The following is an 18,089-nucleotide window of genomic DNA, read 5'->3' as shown; positions in this document are numbered from 1 at the left end:
ATTCTTCATCAGCTTTTCTATTCTCTTTCAATCTCATATTGTGAATTTGTGACTTTTCTGTCAATGCTGCTGTTTGGCTCTTCGGTTTTGTACCCTTCTTTGTTCTCACTCTCTTTGACTCTCAGTTTTTGACTTTCCCCTTTCATTTGTATCCCCTCCTTCTCTCCCTCACTCTCCCTCTCTGTTATCTTTCACCCCCACTCTCTTTATCCTCATTTTACCCTCCGCTCTCTATAAACTAGATTGATGGCTCAATCTTACATGCATCAAGGTGAGAATTACAATTTTTGCACCAGCACACACGCACACACACATATACACTCACAGAAATGGCAGTAGACAATTACTGCCCTATTCACACACACTCTCTCCCTTTGCCTCCCACACACACATACACACACACCTTTTTCCGCTCAGGCTAATTTGGCATTCACAAAATAAGCCGGTTGCTGGCAGGAGACAAGTTTAACACAGGATATCAGAGGATATAGTACTGTGCAAAAGTCTTGAACCACCCTTCATTTCTTTATATTTTTCTAGGAAAAAAAAGCTTGAAAGTCAATATTTAGTATGACCATCTTTATTTTTCAACACAGCCTGAACTCTCCTAGAAGAGCTTTCTTGTAATTTAAGTGTTCATCAGCAATCATTCTCCAGGCTTCTTGGAGGACATCCAAAGCTCTTCTTTGGATGTTTCTGCCTATATTCAATTCTCTGTCAAGATGATCCAACACTACTAAAGTAATGTTGAGGTCTGGGCTCTGGGTAGGCCAATCCATGACCAATAGAAAAAACGTACAACAAAAAACTATCCAGGTATGCTTTTACTGCACTGGCAGTGTTGTTTGGCATCATTGTCAGGCTGAAAAAACAAAGCCATTGCCAATCTGTTACATTCCACAAAGCAACAAGTTGGCAATAAAAACAGGTTGAAATACAACCCTAAACAGAGACAGAGCCTTTACTATGTTTTAAAGACGGCTGTAGACACTCATTGTTGTACCTCTATCCTGACTTCCTCCATACATACTGAGGATTTGAACCAAAATTTCATATTTGGATTAATCACTCAATAAGACCTGTTGCCACTGATTTTCCAGATGCAATCCTGTTTAGTCTGGCACACCTCAGTTAGCGTAATATCAAGGTATTATGTGGTACTGCAGTAACCCATTAAGGGTTTTGATTGGCCTACGTTGTGTACTGCTTTTTCTGGCCTAAAAACATGTAACACGTAGAGTTCATTTAACAATACAGAGGTGTCTGCCTGCCTCCTGATCAGTGCAACACTAGCTATTCAGAAAAGGTTACGAGCTGCAGGCCAGGCCAAAAACACAAAACCACAGACTGAAAATAAAACAGGGACATAGTTTCCATGTGTGAAAAGTACAGCTGATGTGGAAGTGCTTTAAACCACAATTCTTTCTCACGGCCAGCATGGAGCAACACCTCTGAAAGAGGAAAAAAAAAATGTCTACATGAAAATATATGGAAAAGTTATAGTTGCACTTCATTAATATATAACCTCAATAAACATTTAGTGTTTAAGCATGTACATGCATCCTTGTGTGCCCTGCAGAGGTTTTCTTAAATGTTTCTTTCTGCAAATATTTTATTTTCCTTGCACCGTGTAACAGCTGCTGTCCAGTCAGTGCCGGTGACAGTAACTCCGCTGTCTTGGACTGCAGCTGCCGTCAGTAGTCCTCATTCTGCTCAACGGCCTGTGTTTTCTGGACAAGATAATGAATGATCAGTTCTCCAGCTGCAGGTTCTATTTACAATTACCACTAAGGTCACAGTGGTGTAAGGAGGATCATCTTTGGTGCCAGTCCAAGAAAGTGGAGGTAGGTTACATCCAACCCCAGGGTGAAGTCGTCTCCAGGAAAGACAGCAACATTTGTAGAATATAAACCAACTTTATGCCAAAATACACTTTACAGAAAAACTTTAAAACAGCAAAACCAAGAACAAAAATAACAAACGTATTGCTATGCAAGCATAATGGTTTCTGAAGCATCTGTTCAAGTACTCTGTTCAAAAAGTTGATTATGGCATCACTGTGGACTGAGCCATATATTAAGCTCTGCTGTCATGAAACTTTGGAAAGTAACCAAACTTCTTAAGAACTTGTCAGATCTGATTCATGATTCTTTCCACACAGGTTTTAAATCCATGTGATTATTAAGCTCAGCACCCTGTTGTCCATCAGATCTACAGAGTCTTATCTTAAAATAACAACCTGAAGGTGTTACGAAGAGGGCAACCAAGTAGCAAAATTTCCTTCTAGGTTTTTTTTTTTAACATCATATTTAATCCAAGTTTTAAAATTAGAACCTTTTTCAGTCCGAATTTATTCAAAACCCTTTTGCCATACACATACGACTTGTTTATCTTGATTATTAAGACATCATGTTCTTTCAACAGCTGTGTGAATCTTGTTCTCTGATCCCCATATTCAAACAAGAAATCAAGAGCCTGATTTACATATTACATTAAAAAGTCAAGTCATTGTGGAAAGTGACAGTAACCATATTAGTTAAATCCATGGCAACATCTTTTTCAGAAACACACACACAAAACCCTAACCCTAACACACACAAAGGCATCTGTTGTGTAGCGTGACAAAGTGGTGCATGTCTTATCAGTGACAGTTAATTTCCATTGCACACAGATACACACAGACACAACCCAAGTATGTGTAGCACAAGTGAAGAGCCACACTCGCAAAGTGGAACCCAAACTGACGCCTACATGACCATCATATGAATTATAAATGAAATGTCTAATGAAATGTCAGCACATGTAAAGTTATGATTTACTGACACTGTCCTGCTGAGCCTGTATGATGACATAATCAAACCTTCGAGCCTTTTCCAGCCTTGTGTGTGTGTGTGTAAGAGACAAACACACACACACACACACACACACACACACACACACACACACACACACACACACACAGAGTACACGGATAATTTTGCAGTCAAAGATGCTTGATTATACCGCATCCCCATCTAAAAAAAAAAAAATAAAAAATCAAGTTTATGCTGATTCTTGCTATTTTTTTACTTTTCTTTTTTTGAAGCTTCTGAATCATTTATAAAGTAGGAAGGAATTAGGAGGGAAAATGCTAAATGCCCTTTCTTGTGCTGTTGAGAGAAACATGCTTCTTGTTTCAGGAATTGTATGGTGATGGCAAATTCCCTTTCTTTGTATAACATCTGATCAAATGTTAATTTAGCTCAAAGCTGCTGTCCGATAGCCTCTGAAGTGAAGACTATGTGGTCAGTGAAAAATTGTAATTAAAAAAACACAAACAATAGTTGAAGCTGTCAGATACATGAGTAAAACGTGCATTTGTTGGAAATGTAATTAAGTAAAGAACAGTTTCTGAGAGAGATTGATTCAAAACATCACACCTATAGAAATTTAAATCAACACTTTATGATGTGAAGAATATGTATATACAGTAAAGGGTGAGGCTCTATATTGAAAAAAAGGCCCTCCATATTGACTCTTTACCCCCTGAAAGCATACTAAGAGTAACCCTTTAAGCTCTTTTCCAAACTGAGCAGTTTCTGTCATATTTCAGGCCTGCAGGTTTGCATCAGAAGTTAGTGAGGGTTACCTCTGCTTACACAGCTACCCTTGGAAAAACCCGGAAACTATCCACATCGTGTAATTAAGGGTACAGGGGAGGTCATCAGATGTCGTTTTTGTAGGTGAGAGAGATAAAGGGTTGAAATTAGGGCCACATGGCTTAAATACTGCACATTGCATTTGTTACATATGGATGCAATATTTCTTTGTACCGTTTCTGCTAAACAAGTAAAGAAGTTGCAATTCTCTCTGGAAGAAAAAAAACTTTTGAAAGCAAAAAGCTAAAATGTCACAATTTGAAATGAAAATTAACTTCTGAAGGTTCTGGGAATTATTGGAGGAAACATAGAAACTGCACCAAATAACTAATTATTCATAAAACATGATTAGATAAACAATATTCTGTTGTTGATATTCACAAAAAAATTGAAATAACAGATGGACTCCCCCCCGTTTTAACTCCAATTAATCCAAATCACTAATTGTAAATGAATTCTTTTCAGAGTTTCAGAATTGCCAGCGCTTCCATGCCACTGTTTTTCTACCTTTGCAATACTCCACTTTTCCTAAAAACACATATTTTAAAAAAGAATCTTGAAAGATTTTGTGCAGCAAAGCTGGCCTTCAGTGACCAAGCCTCGCGGGTAAGTCAATATTCCCCACAGCTGCTGTACAGTAAAGACTTCACAGCAACATTTCCTTCTGTTTTGTTTGATATCTCAGATTTTTGTAAACCTACATTTGCTTTGATATGAAACAGAATAGAATATGAATCAGTATACTAAACACAAAACAGAAACATGGGAACTGATTTACACCAAACCACCACATGTCCAGTCTGACTGCTTGGCACATTAGCGTTCTGACATGGATCTCTGCTGGGTGATGTCTGCAAATATTTAGCTTCACATTTCTCATTATGATACAGACATGGGAAAACTGAGAAATGCGGCCAAAATATAATCATATTTTATAATAATTATTGTAAAAAAAATAACACTAAGTCTATGTTATGACAACATAACACTAAGACATGTCAGGGAAAAAACATAAAGAAGGTAGGAATATTTAAGTTTATTCATTTTTTTCCAAAACCTGTTAGGAAACTCTGAACCTACTCAAAGACATGACAAATTTAAATTAACATATGGTTTAAAAGCTTAAACTGGTGCCCTTTTATCCCTACCATCTATACCAGTCAAAAAATAAACACTTAACTGATTGATTGTTTGGCATTTCTCCAAACCAACATCATGAAAATCGCAAAGCTGCGACATGACTTTAGCGATATATCAGCCGCTGTAGCTGTTGAACCTCAGTTAGGTTCATTTCCACAGTGGTAAGTGTGTTTCACAAATGAGTCCTCCAGTGCCAGAGGCCAGTCTAGTTAGCCAACCTGTGGGCCCTGCTGAACTGAGTGCTTCATATAAAACATTATTATTATTATTCCCTCCCTGGGAGCTGGTTATAGCCGCTCTGAAAACTCATTTCCCTCTCCTCTTGTCCATGTGAATGCCTCCTGATAGGGAGAGGGAAGGAGAAAGGAACAATAACTGCATTTCATATGACAGGGAAATGAATAATTTCAACTGCGCGTGTGCATGCAGTTTATGTATGTGTGCTCTTGTGTTATTTAGTGTAGTGTACAGTATTGTGTGTGAGGGTGCCTTGTGCCATTGTGGAGCGATTGGGCGTTGTGATACACACGGCGAACACAGTGACTGGAGCATCGATCTTGTTTTCTCGAGAAAGAAAAGAGAGAAACTGAGACAGAAGTCAAATTGTAAGAGAGATTTGCACAAAAAACATTGCAATAAGCTAAGAAATTGATGACTGTTTTAAAAATGATGCCGTGAAGAAGAATATTGTGAAAATGTATATTGTATTTTAAGTTTTACTACATGCATAGAGCACTACAGTGTGTGGTATCGGCCATTAATCCAAATTTTAAGGTTTTTTTTCTTTTATTTATTTATTTTTTAATTTTAAAAAAGAGCTACTATTGGCTTTGGGATTAGTGCAAAAAACAAAACAAAGGAAACTTGAAGCAGCAGGGTTAATACTCTCACAGCACTCTATCACTCTATATACTGAACTAAGCAATCTTGCATTCTAGTTATGTGATTGGTTGAACCATGGGTTAGGGACAAAAGAAAAAAACAAATCACAATATGCACTGATACTGAGTTCTTTCATCACTGCATCAGTCGGTTGTGATATTTGCAGATGACACTGATCTGTATTGAGCGTCGGGAGCAGGTGGAATAAAGCCTGGAGAGGTGGAGGTATGCTCTGGAGAGAAGAGCAGCAAAAGTCAATAGAAGCCACACAAAATACACGTGTGCAAAAAAGGAGGCAGCTGTAAGACGCAAGGAGTGGAGGTAGTGCAGGTGAAGTTTTAATAAGGAACAGGCAAGCACTGGAGAGGTGAAGGAGAGTCCAGGGAGGGTGGAGTGGGTGGAGACAAGTATTGGGAGTGATTTGTGAGAGAAGGATAGAGGTAGGAGTGAAAGGGAGGGTTTACAAGATCAGAGGGACAGGTCAGGTTGAGCAGTTTGGAGACAAAGTTAGAGAGTCACGACTGAATTGGTTTGGATATGTGCAGAGGAGGGATGTGGAGATAATGGACAAATGATGTTGAAGTTGGAGCTGCCAGCCAAGATGAAAAGAGGAAGATGACAAACGAGATTTGTGAATGTAGTGAGAGAGGAAATGCAAAGGGTTAATGTGAGAAAACAGTATCCTGGGGATAGGGTGAGATGGACGTGAATAAGCTGCTCTAATGATCCATGAATGGAGCAACTGAAGATGAATAACAACACACATTAGACCAGATGAGACCAACCAGATGTTGGCAGGACAGGAGTGGAAGGACGTAGTTGGTTTGGCCCCTGTTCACAAGTAATGGCAGATTATCCTTAAAAATTGGTCACTACTAAGGTGGGTGCACATGGTGACTCTTAGCTTATAATCAGTCTAATGCTTCAGACAATCACACCATCTTTTCGTCACTTGATCAACATAATGTCAATCAATCATGTAAAAACAGACTAAGCTATATGGAACTTCTGCCATCAGAGATCAGACAAATTAGCACAATTAGGGCAAAGCTGGCAAAAACTGTTCAATGGCCACCTCAACAATTTAATAAAACCTTTTCTTCAATCATTTGCTAACATGTATAATTTTTTAAACAAATCATTAACTATACTTTACATAGGCTCTAAAGTTTCTGAGGTGTGGTAGTTGAAGAGAGCACAGGTTAAACAGAGCAAACTAACAGTGCAGTTTGGCGCATTTGTAAAGTGTCAGGAAGCACCAGCGCTAAGTATCTGTCAGACAGAAGGTTTCAGTGTCATTGTGTTCATCATTTAAAGAGAGAATCCTCTGTGAAATAATGAATTCAATGAATAATGTACTACACACAGAAATAATTTCTGTCTGGTCCAGATCTGATCAACATCTTGCCCTGGGACGCTTGACATTCCTCCACCAGAGAGAGAGAAAGAGAGAGGCACACAGTGAGGCAGTGTCCTTCAGTATTCAAAGAACCAACAGATTGTTTCCTCTCATGTTTGGATTTCTGAAGGCAGAAACTCCATAAAGACCCCCTGCCAACCTGCCCGAGGACACAGGCACACTCCAACCATGCTGCTTCAAAGGCTCTCCAAAAGCTCTCTCAGTGTGTATGTGTGTGTCCATGTGTGGGATCCCGTCTGTGCGCAAGAAATACCAGTTTTCTTGTGCGTGCATGTAGATGAGGGTGTGATTCTGCATATAAGCATTTCTCTGTGTGTGCACAGAGTACAGGAGTATCCTTCCTTGTACAGGAAGTAGTCACGCTAGGTAAACAGGAGTGCAGGCTAATCCTGTGAGGAGTGGGAATTCTGCATTAGCATTTGAATAGTACTCAGCAGCACGAGCATTGCTAACAAAAGACACATCCTCTGTCCTGGCATACACTCACACACAAATGCTTGGCATGTACTAAAAAAATGAATATGTTTTTTAGCAGCCACAGACAAGTAGCTTAAAGGTTCCTTCTAAGTAAAAAATGGCTACCTGCTGATTGTTTTCACATGGTGGAGGTGTGTAAATGTTACCTGCCTACCATTTATACACCTCTGCAAAGGCACACCTGTGATCAATCGTGTTAATAATATACTTACAGTGTAATTAGGTCAATAATGAGGATACAACCCTATGTAAGCAGCACGTGTTTGCAGGCAGGTTTCATTACCACAGGAACCACTGCAACGTGGGTTCTGTGTAGAAATCTTACTTGTTCACTTTCCAAAGCGCAACTAGGATTAAGATTTTTTTCATAAACAGAAAGGATAAAGTTCCAGAAGTGTGATGTTCTGTCCATCTCCTATGGCCTTTCAAGAATTTGTGAGATTAGCTTGCATTTCTACATTATGAACCTTGTTTTTTTGTGTCGTAATTCCTGCCCCACAAACATTCCTGCTTCTGCAGTGGAATTCGTGATAAACCAGAAACGATCAGGGTGGAGTTTATAGTTCTGAAAGCCAAACACACACCTCGAGACTGCATTCATTCACACAAAAACAAGCACTGTTTGCCAACATTGAAACAGCTACAAGCAAATTTAGACTAATTCAAAAGAGTGTAAAAAAAGAACAAAAAGAAAGGAAAATTATTATATTAACTGAGCATTCGGTCAACAACAAAGAAAAAAACAAGAAAGAAAAACACATAATGTGCAAAGACTTAGATGGCAATAAGTCAAACATAAAGCTACAGTCACAAAAAGAGAGAAACAGTGATTGGAGACCACGCCACAACCAAAATTACTGCGATCATGTGTAAATAAATCTCACTGCGTTTGAAATGTTTGCTTTGAAGTTGGGCTCCAGGTCTGTGACGACTTGCAGACAGTTACTGTCTGCAATGAGGTGGAGTCAGTTTGCCATCAGTCTCAATTAAATGCTCTCTCTTTGTTGCGATATAACAATTATTTCTAATATATCAGTAATGACAAATCTGTTGCCAAACCCAGAAATTCACAATAACTACTTACATTTAGAGTCTAGCCAGAGCTCAGAGATTAGAAATTGTTGTACTTTTCAGCAAAGACTAAGTGAGATTGATTGGAACATGTTGGAAACCTGTATTAATGAATCAGCAGTTATTTGCAAACCTTTGCCAGTTTGTCTGAGAATGATTGCAGGCAGTTCTAGTTGGACCGTGAATATCTGAAGCCAAGTTGCCTTCCATTGTATTACCTGTGCAATTATGTTGCAAACAAAATTGGTCACCAAGAGGTTTATAAGTAATTGTATTCTCAACGCCTGTGCAACCAACATATCGCTGCAACTACTTACATTCAGTCACTAAATGTGAAAAAATATTCAATGTAATAACTGAGTACTCACCAACTGTTCCCAGTTGTGAGGAGGTGACTCTTATTTTTATTCTAATGTGACAGCAAACGTGCACACACTCATTTCTCAGTACGCACATGCACACAGTCTGCACAGTCAAATTTCACATGCACATTGACAGCTTGCATGAACTCAGGGATGTGGATGTGGATAGACAAGATCATTTTGCATGCACACACAGAAAGCATATTTTAAGCTTAATGGGACAGCTAGCAGAGTGTATAATCAAATATTGCACAAAAGAATTGTACACTGAATTAGGAATACCAAACTAAGAAGTTTCTGTTGAGCAAAATTCCTCAGACAAGTTTCCTGTTTTTTTTATAGATACATTTGGTTTGATTCCAAATGTTTTTCTCTCTAATTAAGACTGTATCACTTCCCTAGCGCTCCTGTTTAAACTTGCATTTGGATAATACACCACGGCACTAGAAAGAGCCAAATATATTCTTCTTTTCTTATGATACAAGCAGACTGTGTGCATGGTAATGATGATACCAGGCAAATCTGTACCTACAGATTTACACTGGGTGTGAAAAACTGTAGGATTAAGTTGGCAAGTCTGTATCTGGCTGGGTATTAACCGAGGTGCATTTCACCATGTGTGTCCTGACTTGAAAATGATACATTCATTTTTACACACACACACACGCACACACACACACACACGCACACACACACACACACGCACACTGTTCTGCTGAATGAACAGCGATTCTCTCATTAGCTTGTAGGCTCACAGCTTACCGAACAAGTCCACACAAGACAAGACAAGACACTCTTTTTTTCCCCCTCTTCTTTTGATAGGCTAAAGTGGTTGCAGCTGTTTCTATCCCTCCAACTGAAGTAGTTTAATTACATTTCAGATTTCATATTTGAGGCATTTAGCTGAGAATCTTATCCAGGTCAACTTACAATGAGAGCAACAGCAGATTAAGCTTCATTGCATGAATTATCAGCAGTTTGAAAACACCTCCCTATTCACACAAAATTAAGGCACGCCTCAAAATTAAGACAGTGCGATTCATTTTGTTCCCGACTTTACATTATTGTTAATGAGTCTTTTTAATGACGTTCTACATAAATTATTGTCAAAAATTACAATCGCTTTGGAAGTCAGCTGCTTAAGGGTTTCTCTTCTTCAGCATAATCACTTTGATCATCACTGAGTTAGCTTAACTCATCTCTGCTAGCCCGTCCTTCTTCATGATCTAGTTGTGCACAAACACATGATTTGCCACTTCAGTCACTCCAACTCTGAAGGTCAATGCAGTGGCTCATGCTTGGGCACATCACCTGACCATCATCACCCATCTGCCCAGCTGTTCCCCAGGTGTCCCTAGATAGTCCATCCATCATCTCACAGGGTGAGACAGTTTGTCTTTCAAATCTGACAGCAGTCGGCTTACACTCTCATCCTCTATATGGTGCAATCTAACACAGTTTTTGGGTATACACACACATTGTGACTGACGTACGACTCCGTATTCTTAAAATAAAAAAGTCTAATCCACATGCCATCTGTGCAAACTTTATTTACAGCATACTTCAGCTGAACCGAATCCACCTACAAGAGCAAAAGATAGAAAGGGCTGCTGCAACTGTATCTCCAGTATATGCATTTTAAACCCCTTCGAAGCACAGCCAAATGCAACGTAATAACAGTTTGTTTTTGAACAGCAGCAGCTTCACCCTTATTGCTTGTGTGCAAAGGTTTCATAAGCATGCTACTTAATAACACGTCTCCAACATGTTTACAGTTTAGACTGAAAAGTCTCAAATATATTTCTTGTAGGTGTCTCGCATAATTTCGTTTTTTTAATCCTACTGCTAAGGCAGAGGAGGAAACGAGCCACCGCACCGCTGAGACATCCGAGGAGTATTATGCTCCCCTCTCAACAGGTAAGAAAATCACATTAGCACACCACATCACATTTCTTTAACAGATAGCGAGGCGGCAGTCTCCTTCGATGGATATACAATAAAGCGCTTGTACACCACTTCTTGCTGTCTCATGTGGCGATTTCTGTAGCACATAACATAGAGGATGAAATTTACAGCTGAGATTTCAATCAGTGCTATAAAACTGCTGACTCTATATATGTAGTGCGCTATATATCAAATGGACATTTGAACGCATCTCTAGTATTTTATAAGAGCTGAGTTTCCCAGATCATCTGATGAACCACTCCAACTTTTTAAGCCCCAAGGAGTGCAATATACTGACTTTGCTCCAGATTTTATACTTTGACTTCAGTGCACACCCTTTGTTAGCACTGTGGTTTTGTTTTCCTGATCTTTTTAGTATTCTATCAAACAAATGTTGAAATCTAAAGTCACGGTAGAGTGACAAGGTGAGTAAGACTGTCACGAATGCTGATTTATCTTCCTGCTTTTGATTCAGTCTGCGAACCTTTCTGCCCACGCAGAGAAAGCATGCCATTCTATAATACTCAATACGTGCACGCAGTCGAGCACACGCACCTGCTGTTCTAACCTCCTGTTTAAGAAGGGCACCCAATCATAATAAAGTTGGATTAAAGGGAGAAAGATTGAGTTAAAACAGCTCTTTTTCAGACAGAGGATGAGCTGAGGGCCCAGTACAGGACAAATAAGGTTTATTTCTAATTTAGAATCAATCAGAGCCACTACAGTACAGTCAAATAAAATTATGGGCTTGGACCATTATAGGTCCTCTGATTCAGAAGAAAGTCATCTTCTGGTGAATAGGAATAAAACTTTTCTCTCACTACGTCTAAATCGCAAAGTCTGCATTTGAGCCCAGCATCACGACTCAATATTCAGACCTGCTTGCAGGCTAAGCTCACTTCGGTTCAATACCTGCTGCTGTAGGCCTCCATTGAAAAGCTGGTTGCAGGTTTCAGAGAAGCCTAAAGCTTTATTTATCCTACGTCCTGACTTTCATAGTAACTGGAAATCCTTTTATTCCTACACAACAACTTTCCACAGCATTCAAATTATTGTGTTATGAAGTGCAGTTGCATTTCTCGGCAGGTGCACACCAGGTAGAAGGTTGCAGCGTAGGGTTAAAATAGGGTTCCGGTTATTGCATAAGTTACGACGTAGAGCTGACGCAGAAGTATAAGTCAGGTGTAAGTCTATTCTGCATTTAGCATGATGTGAAGAATGGGATTCTTGTGAAGCAGCTTTTACACTAGCTCTAAATTCACTGCACTGTAACAGATCACACATATACTCACAAAAATAAACGCACACTGCAGGTGGTCTCACTGCAACGTGGGTTTCTGCTGTGTACTCAGACCTTCCTGAAAGCCTTCATTCAGTGCTTAGTGTGCACTTTAGCAACAAGCAAATATTAACAAGGGCCTCGGGGAGGTCAGAGGTCTGTGCGCTGGTGATGAAGAACAAATAATGTGATTCGAGTACATAAATATTAATTTCAGAAAAACACAAGGAACACAACAGCTTATGAGAGATCTTTCCTACTTCATATGCAGAATTTATCTTTTGTATTTTTTGCAGTTTCTATAAACACATGTTCCTTTGACACAGACTGCTGAGTCCCAGCGTGTGGTGGAGATGCTGAATATGTAGCAGTCCTCACACAGAAATGCCCTGCACATACACGCTGGAGTGGTACTTCCATTTAAAAATCTTGCAACTTGGATCCTTATTCATTAGATTTATTCAGGTAAAGTATATTGAAGCGGATGAATTTTACCTGTTGTGCCTCACAACAAAACAAATTCCTGACCCAGAACACATTTTATGATTAACCTAAGAGGCAGCAGAACACAACGATACTCTGAAAACATTTCATACACTCTTTACAAAAGGTCAGCTACAATATATCAGAAGCATAGATAATCTTTTCTTGATAAATTCATACAACATCCCTGCTAATTATTTGGGTTTATACCACGTGTGACAATCTCACCATATTCTTATGGACATTCAGTTGGGCTGTTACACGATTCCTACATGGTGCGCATGTGTGCGCTGGCAGCTCAGTTTAACAAGGTAAGAGAGACAGGATCAATACGTTTATACCCCCAGCCACAGTGAACATGTTGCGGGTCTTTTGCATAACAGACGTCCTACAGTGAACGCAGGGCATGGGCATCAAGCTGGGTCGAAAATGAACCCAATTATCTTCAAAGGAACCACTGCAATCTGATAATGGAATTAAACAGTGATAAGAGCTCTGATAGTGGATACTGAGCGTGCAACATTGCATTACAAAAAAGAAATGAAATTAAAAATGACAAACTGAGTATTACCTCACAATTTACGGAGTTGCTCTGGATAGGAATACTGTAGGATTAGAAAATTGATTTTTCACTGATAATAAATCTACTGAAAAATAAAAGTTTTTAACTTGCAACACAGCAGACAGCATTTAGTTTCCTCTAGGAGTCAAGTCAAGAAAAGCTATCAGAAGAAAGTTGGGATCTTTGGTGGCATTTGCTCTCATCTCGCCTTTTATATGTTTTAGTCTTTTTCTTATTCTGCTGCATGTCCAAAGTATTTTACAGGTCAAGAATTCACCTTAAAAATATATAAGGGGGAAAGTGCAGCGATTGAAAGAGCTCATTAGTGATGTTTAGGTCCACCTGAGGTAATTACAAAGAGTAAACACTTTTTTCCCATCATTAAATTTCACTACATTTTTTTCTGAAATTTGGTTGCTTTACTTAAGATTAACGTCAAAAAGGACTTTCTCATATTGGAGTAATTCTTTAAAACTTTTTTCCGTTTCCATCAGAAACTCCTTCACTCGGGATCTGGGTTCATGAAGCCGCTAAAACTAGTGAGACTGCCCCGAACTCCGCAGACGTCCCGCTTATGTCAACCACGCGTACACAGCAGGTCATATTTTTACTTCACCTGGTTGTAGGTTGTCTCTCCTGCTACTCCTCCTCCCCCTCCTCCCGCTCCTGGACTGAGCTCCGGCAACCTCCTCCGGCTCAACACCAGCAGGTAAACCAGCGCTCCCAGCCACACCAGCACCGCCACGGCCACCGCCAGCCTCCGACAGAGTCGCTTCATTTTCCGGTCAGGAGGAACCGGCGGCGCCCGCAGCCCGGCTGCTGTCAGAAGTCCATTTCACAGAAGCGAGAAAAGAAGTGAAAGAAGCGGACTCGGGGCGAGCCTCCACTCACTGGCACGGCAGCAGCGTGCCTGGTCCCGCTCACTGTAAAGCACCGACTACACGCTCGCCCTCACTCTGGCTCCTTCAACTCACAGAAGAGCGAGCGCTTCTCTGACACGCCTGACAGCCGTAAGCGCGTGCGCTGGTGTGCGCGAGCATGTTATTGTATACGTGTGTGTGTGTGTGTGTGTTTCGCTGAGGGAGTCCTGGACCCTCCTGAAGGTTTGACTGGGAGAGCATGGAGCTCCACCTGGCGACACCCGCAACTACTTCACTAAAGAGGAGCCCAAAATAATGAGGAGGAGGAAGAAGAGAGGAGGAAACTGAGAGAAAAAAAAGGGACAATGATCAGTTAGGTCAGCACGACAGGCATTGACTGGGGAAAGGTGTAGGCATGCATTTGCTTGTTTCCTTGCTCTGATAGATTATTGTTTATCTGTTGCATACTTTTGGATTTTGCAGGTTCTGCTCAGCCAAGTTATCCAAGTTTGAGTTTATTGATAATAACCAATGTGGAAAACTAGCAGATTATCATAAATTAAAATAAGTTAGTTGCAGTTTCTGAAAAGTGTGAAGAATAAGAAACTAATATGAAGTACTGCTTAAAGGTGCTTTTTGTAATTAACCTTGACAAAATGTAATTAAAACCTTCACCATCAGGGGGCAGAGTTTTACCACGTTCATAAAGCTGCTTTCAGCTAATCCCAAATGCCTGATTTAGACTTCTGCAGTTAATCTTTTTAGAGCCTGACATGTAACTTATGTAAGTGGCCGACATTGTTGCTGAAATTTATACTTGTGCGTTATATGGTCATTTCTGTGTGGTCGTGCCCCGGTGTTTTATATGTGGTACCAGCTGATAGGAAAATAAAATGTTGGGACTTTTTTCCATCCTGGATCCTTGCTCTTTGACGTGGTCAGATTTTATCGGGTGTATACAAATTTGTCCCTGAAGTTTTTCTACTTCGTTGTACATTCCACCAAATCTATTCCATTATTGATTATTTCTCCTTATACTGCGGTGACAATTGTTATTCTCGCAATGATTCAAAAACTGCAGGGACTTATTTTTTTTGCTTGTTAGGTAAATGTGTAAACCACCACACTAAAATTTCCCAAACTGGCAACAAGGAGCTGAGGAAGTGGCATGAGGACTGATGCATTCATCAAAATGAGAATCCTTCCCTCTGACCAATGCCAATTATATGTGATGTTCAACAACACAGCATCACACATTGTTTATGAATGTGCTGTTTTATGATCTCAGAATTTATGGCCACTTTTAATTAAATTCACTACATGGTGTAATGTGGTGAGACGTCATCCCTATTTTTAATAGCACCCTGAAACAGTGGAGGGCAGAAAGTTTGATGAACTTAAATAAATGAAACAAACTATGAGTAAAAAAAAGCCAAGTTCTTTAAAGAGCCCTTCTCCCACCAAGGTCTGTCCATCCTTGATGGTAACGCCTCTAGCAAGCCTCTGTCATCCGGGACAGAGGAGGCTTGCCATTATTTTTGATATCCTTCAAACATGAAGAGGTGAAATTGGTTTCCAAATCACAGACAGGAGGATGGAGGACAAAAGAGATGAGGGTCACTGACAGGAGGACGTTTCAGTTATGAAATGAGAAAAGCCCTTAGTGTAGTTTCCATAGACAGTACAAAAGCTAGAATTTGTCACTTTGACCTTTATCTAATGTTTAGTGATGTCTTGTTATGAAGCCTTGAATTCAGTATTTTCACAGCAGGAGACTTGGTGTTTTGAAACAAGAGAGATGGTCTGTGAAACTGAGAACACCACACACCCTGAATAATCATCCATTCTGACTCTAATGATGACCATAATTCATAGACTGAACTTTATGTTTTATTCATTTTGACCTGAAACTGGTGATTGAGGCAGTACATTCATTATGAAAGTGTTTACTGCAGTGAGCAAAGCAGACAAGAGACATTTTAGACTTGTATACAGCTGGGAGTCCTTCTGGAACCAGTGGCATCTCCCCCTGCTGGTTATTAGAAAGAATGCAGGTTTGGATCACTTCCATGATGGCTTCACTTATTTCTACTTTCTGTAGTAGCTGCCCATTGCTGTCACAAGAAGCAAGAAAATTGTTTATTTGACCTGGAATGGATGTGGGACAGTGAAGGTACTGGGTTTGGCTCCGAATGCTCTACTGACTCACCGCACCCTCTTTTGGTAGAAATTGATATTACACAAAAGTAGGGCCTGGCCCTAGTTCAACTTCAGCTAATATTTCTTAAATGTCATAGATGACACAAATGATTACATACAGGTTTTGAATTTAAGTCAAAAAAGTTAAAAACTATTGTAACTTTTTTAACACAGGAATTTACAATAAGTACATTTTAAATAAATCACTGAATAATATAAATGATAAATATTCAATAAATATAGTAAGAAAATGAGAACAAGTGGAAAAAGCTGAAATAGGAGCGATGAGACTGGAAGAACATCAGGAGGGAGGAAGCAAGATTGTATTTTTCCTGTTTTCAGACAAGTTGACAAGAATAAAACTGTCAGTTATTCCACATATCACTTCAATAAATTATCAGGAACACTACTGAGCACTTAGATCCATCCTATCTTAATTAATAAAACATGTGGCACAAAAATAAAACTGTTCCTTCTTATGAGATATGAACCTGAGGGAGAAACAGATTTTTACTGTCTTGGTGCACCATCTAGTGTCTGTGTGTGAATCCAGCATGAGGATGAATTCATATGGTCTTTGACCTCAGTTTCTATTTTTAAAACGGTGGTGTAGTTCCTCTGTGTTGCAAAAGTCAGTTTTCAGTGAAACCACTTGATCAGCGCTGACCAACTTGAATGTATGAACATCTGTACCCTGCATTCAATTTATCCAAATTTTCTAAGGCAAAGACAAAGCAATTTTGGAGACATGAGGAAACCGAGATATCAGCTCATAAACAAACAACAAAGCACTACATAAATCCCCAACACGGACATGTATTTATATTAACTCTATTTCAACCAGTTCAGCTAATGGTTTCATTTGTCAGTAAGCTGCTACAAGTTCTACATAAATAACTGAACCTTATTACAAGCAAAGTGCTGAGAGACTCAATCTCTGGATAAATCTGCAGAAACACTCTCTCCTGTTTCAGTTTTCATGTTCTTCCCAATCTGACGGCTGTATATTAATGCAATCCAACATGGTTCTCATCTAGAAGGACTGCAATATATAATATTAAAATAAATCACTGTCAGCGTCAATAATGAACTTTGGTTAAATCATGACCTTTTTTTGCATTGTAACTTCGATAGACTTAAAAGTCACTCTGATTACAACTTTAAAAGCAAATTTCGTCAATGCCATTTGTTAAATGATTTCCACAAAAACAGCCCAAATAAAGCTGTGTTTTTATGGCTGATTTATCATTTTACAATTAAACCAAAACTGTGGCCTCCCCTCTGTGGTTCTAATCATCCTGTCACCCCATCACTAACACAGGACGCAAACTTCCTTTATCCTAAATCTTGAATTCTCTCAACACAAAAAGATTAAATTCACAGAAGCATACACATAAGCCTATCACTACAGCCATCTTCCTCTGCTTGTCCACCACTACCATGTCTGATTGTTAGGCCATCACCAGTTTGCCCATATGTATCTGAAATCTCACAAGATCTTAGCTCGGTCATTTTTGACCACGGGACTTCCAGGCCTTTCCATGTATGCCCTGCCAGCACCCTGCTGTTATGTGCTGGACTGTCTCAGTGACATCTTTGCACAACCTGCAGCTAATGTGATAGACCCAAGCCTCTTTGTTCCTGTGCTTCCATGATTAGTGCCTCTGTGCCATCTTTCAGTCCAGCCACTTCCCCTGTCTGCTGGTGGAACAGAGCATGCAGGGGCCTGTCCTTCCATGATGGTTCTTCTCCTTGGTCTTCGTCCTTCTCGG

At 39.7% G+C, this 18,089-nt stretch overlaps 1 protein-coding gene across 2 annotated transcripts in view; it reads right to left on the bottom strand.

The window, feature by feature from the left end:
* galnt14 (UDP-N-acetyl-alpha-D-galactosamine:polypeptide N-acetylgalactosaminyltransferase 14 (GalNAc-T14)) overlaps window positions 1-15,036 on the bottom strand; it is a 198,141-nt gene extending 183,105 nt beyond the window's left edge. The window contains exon 1 of one of the 2 annotated variants that reach the window (XM_025898707.1): window positions 13,875-15,036. In XM_025898707.1, the coding sequence (XP_025754492.1) occupies window positions 13,875-14,036 (162 nt within the window). In that variant the 5' untranslated portion in view covers window positions 14,037-15,036. The remainder of the gene's footprint in view (window positions 1-13,874) is intronic. The other variant, XM_005452386.4, reaches the window with a different exon arrangement.
* Window positions 15,037-18,089: the final 3,053 nt, after the last annotated feature.

Source organism: Oreochromis niloticus, linkage group LG15 (assembly GCF_001858045.2).
Source record: "Oreochromis niloticus isolate F11D_XX linkage group LG15, O_niloticus_UMD_NMBU, whole genome shotgun sequence".
NCBI lineage: Eukaryota > Metazoa > Chordata > Actinopteri > Cichliformes > Cichlidae > Oreochromis > Oreochromis niloticus.
The sequence above is the reverse complement of the archived record's forward strand: the minus strand, read 5'-3'. Positions and strand labels throughout refer to the sequence as shown.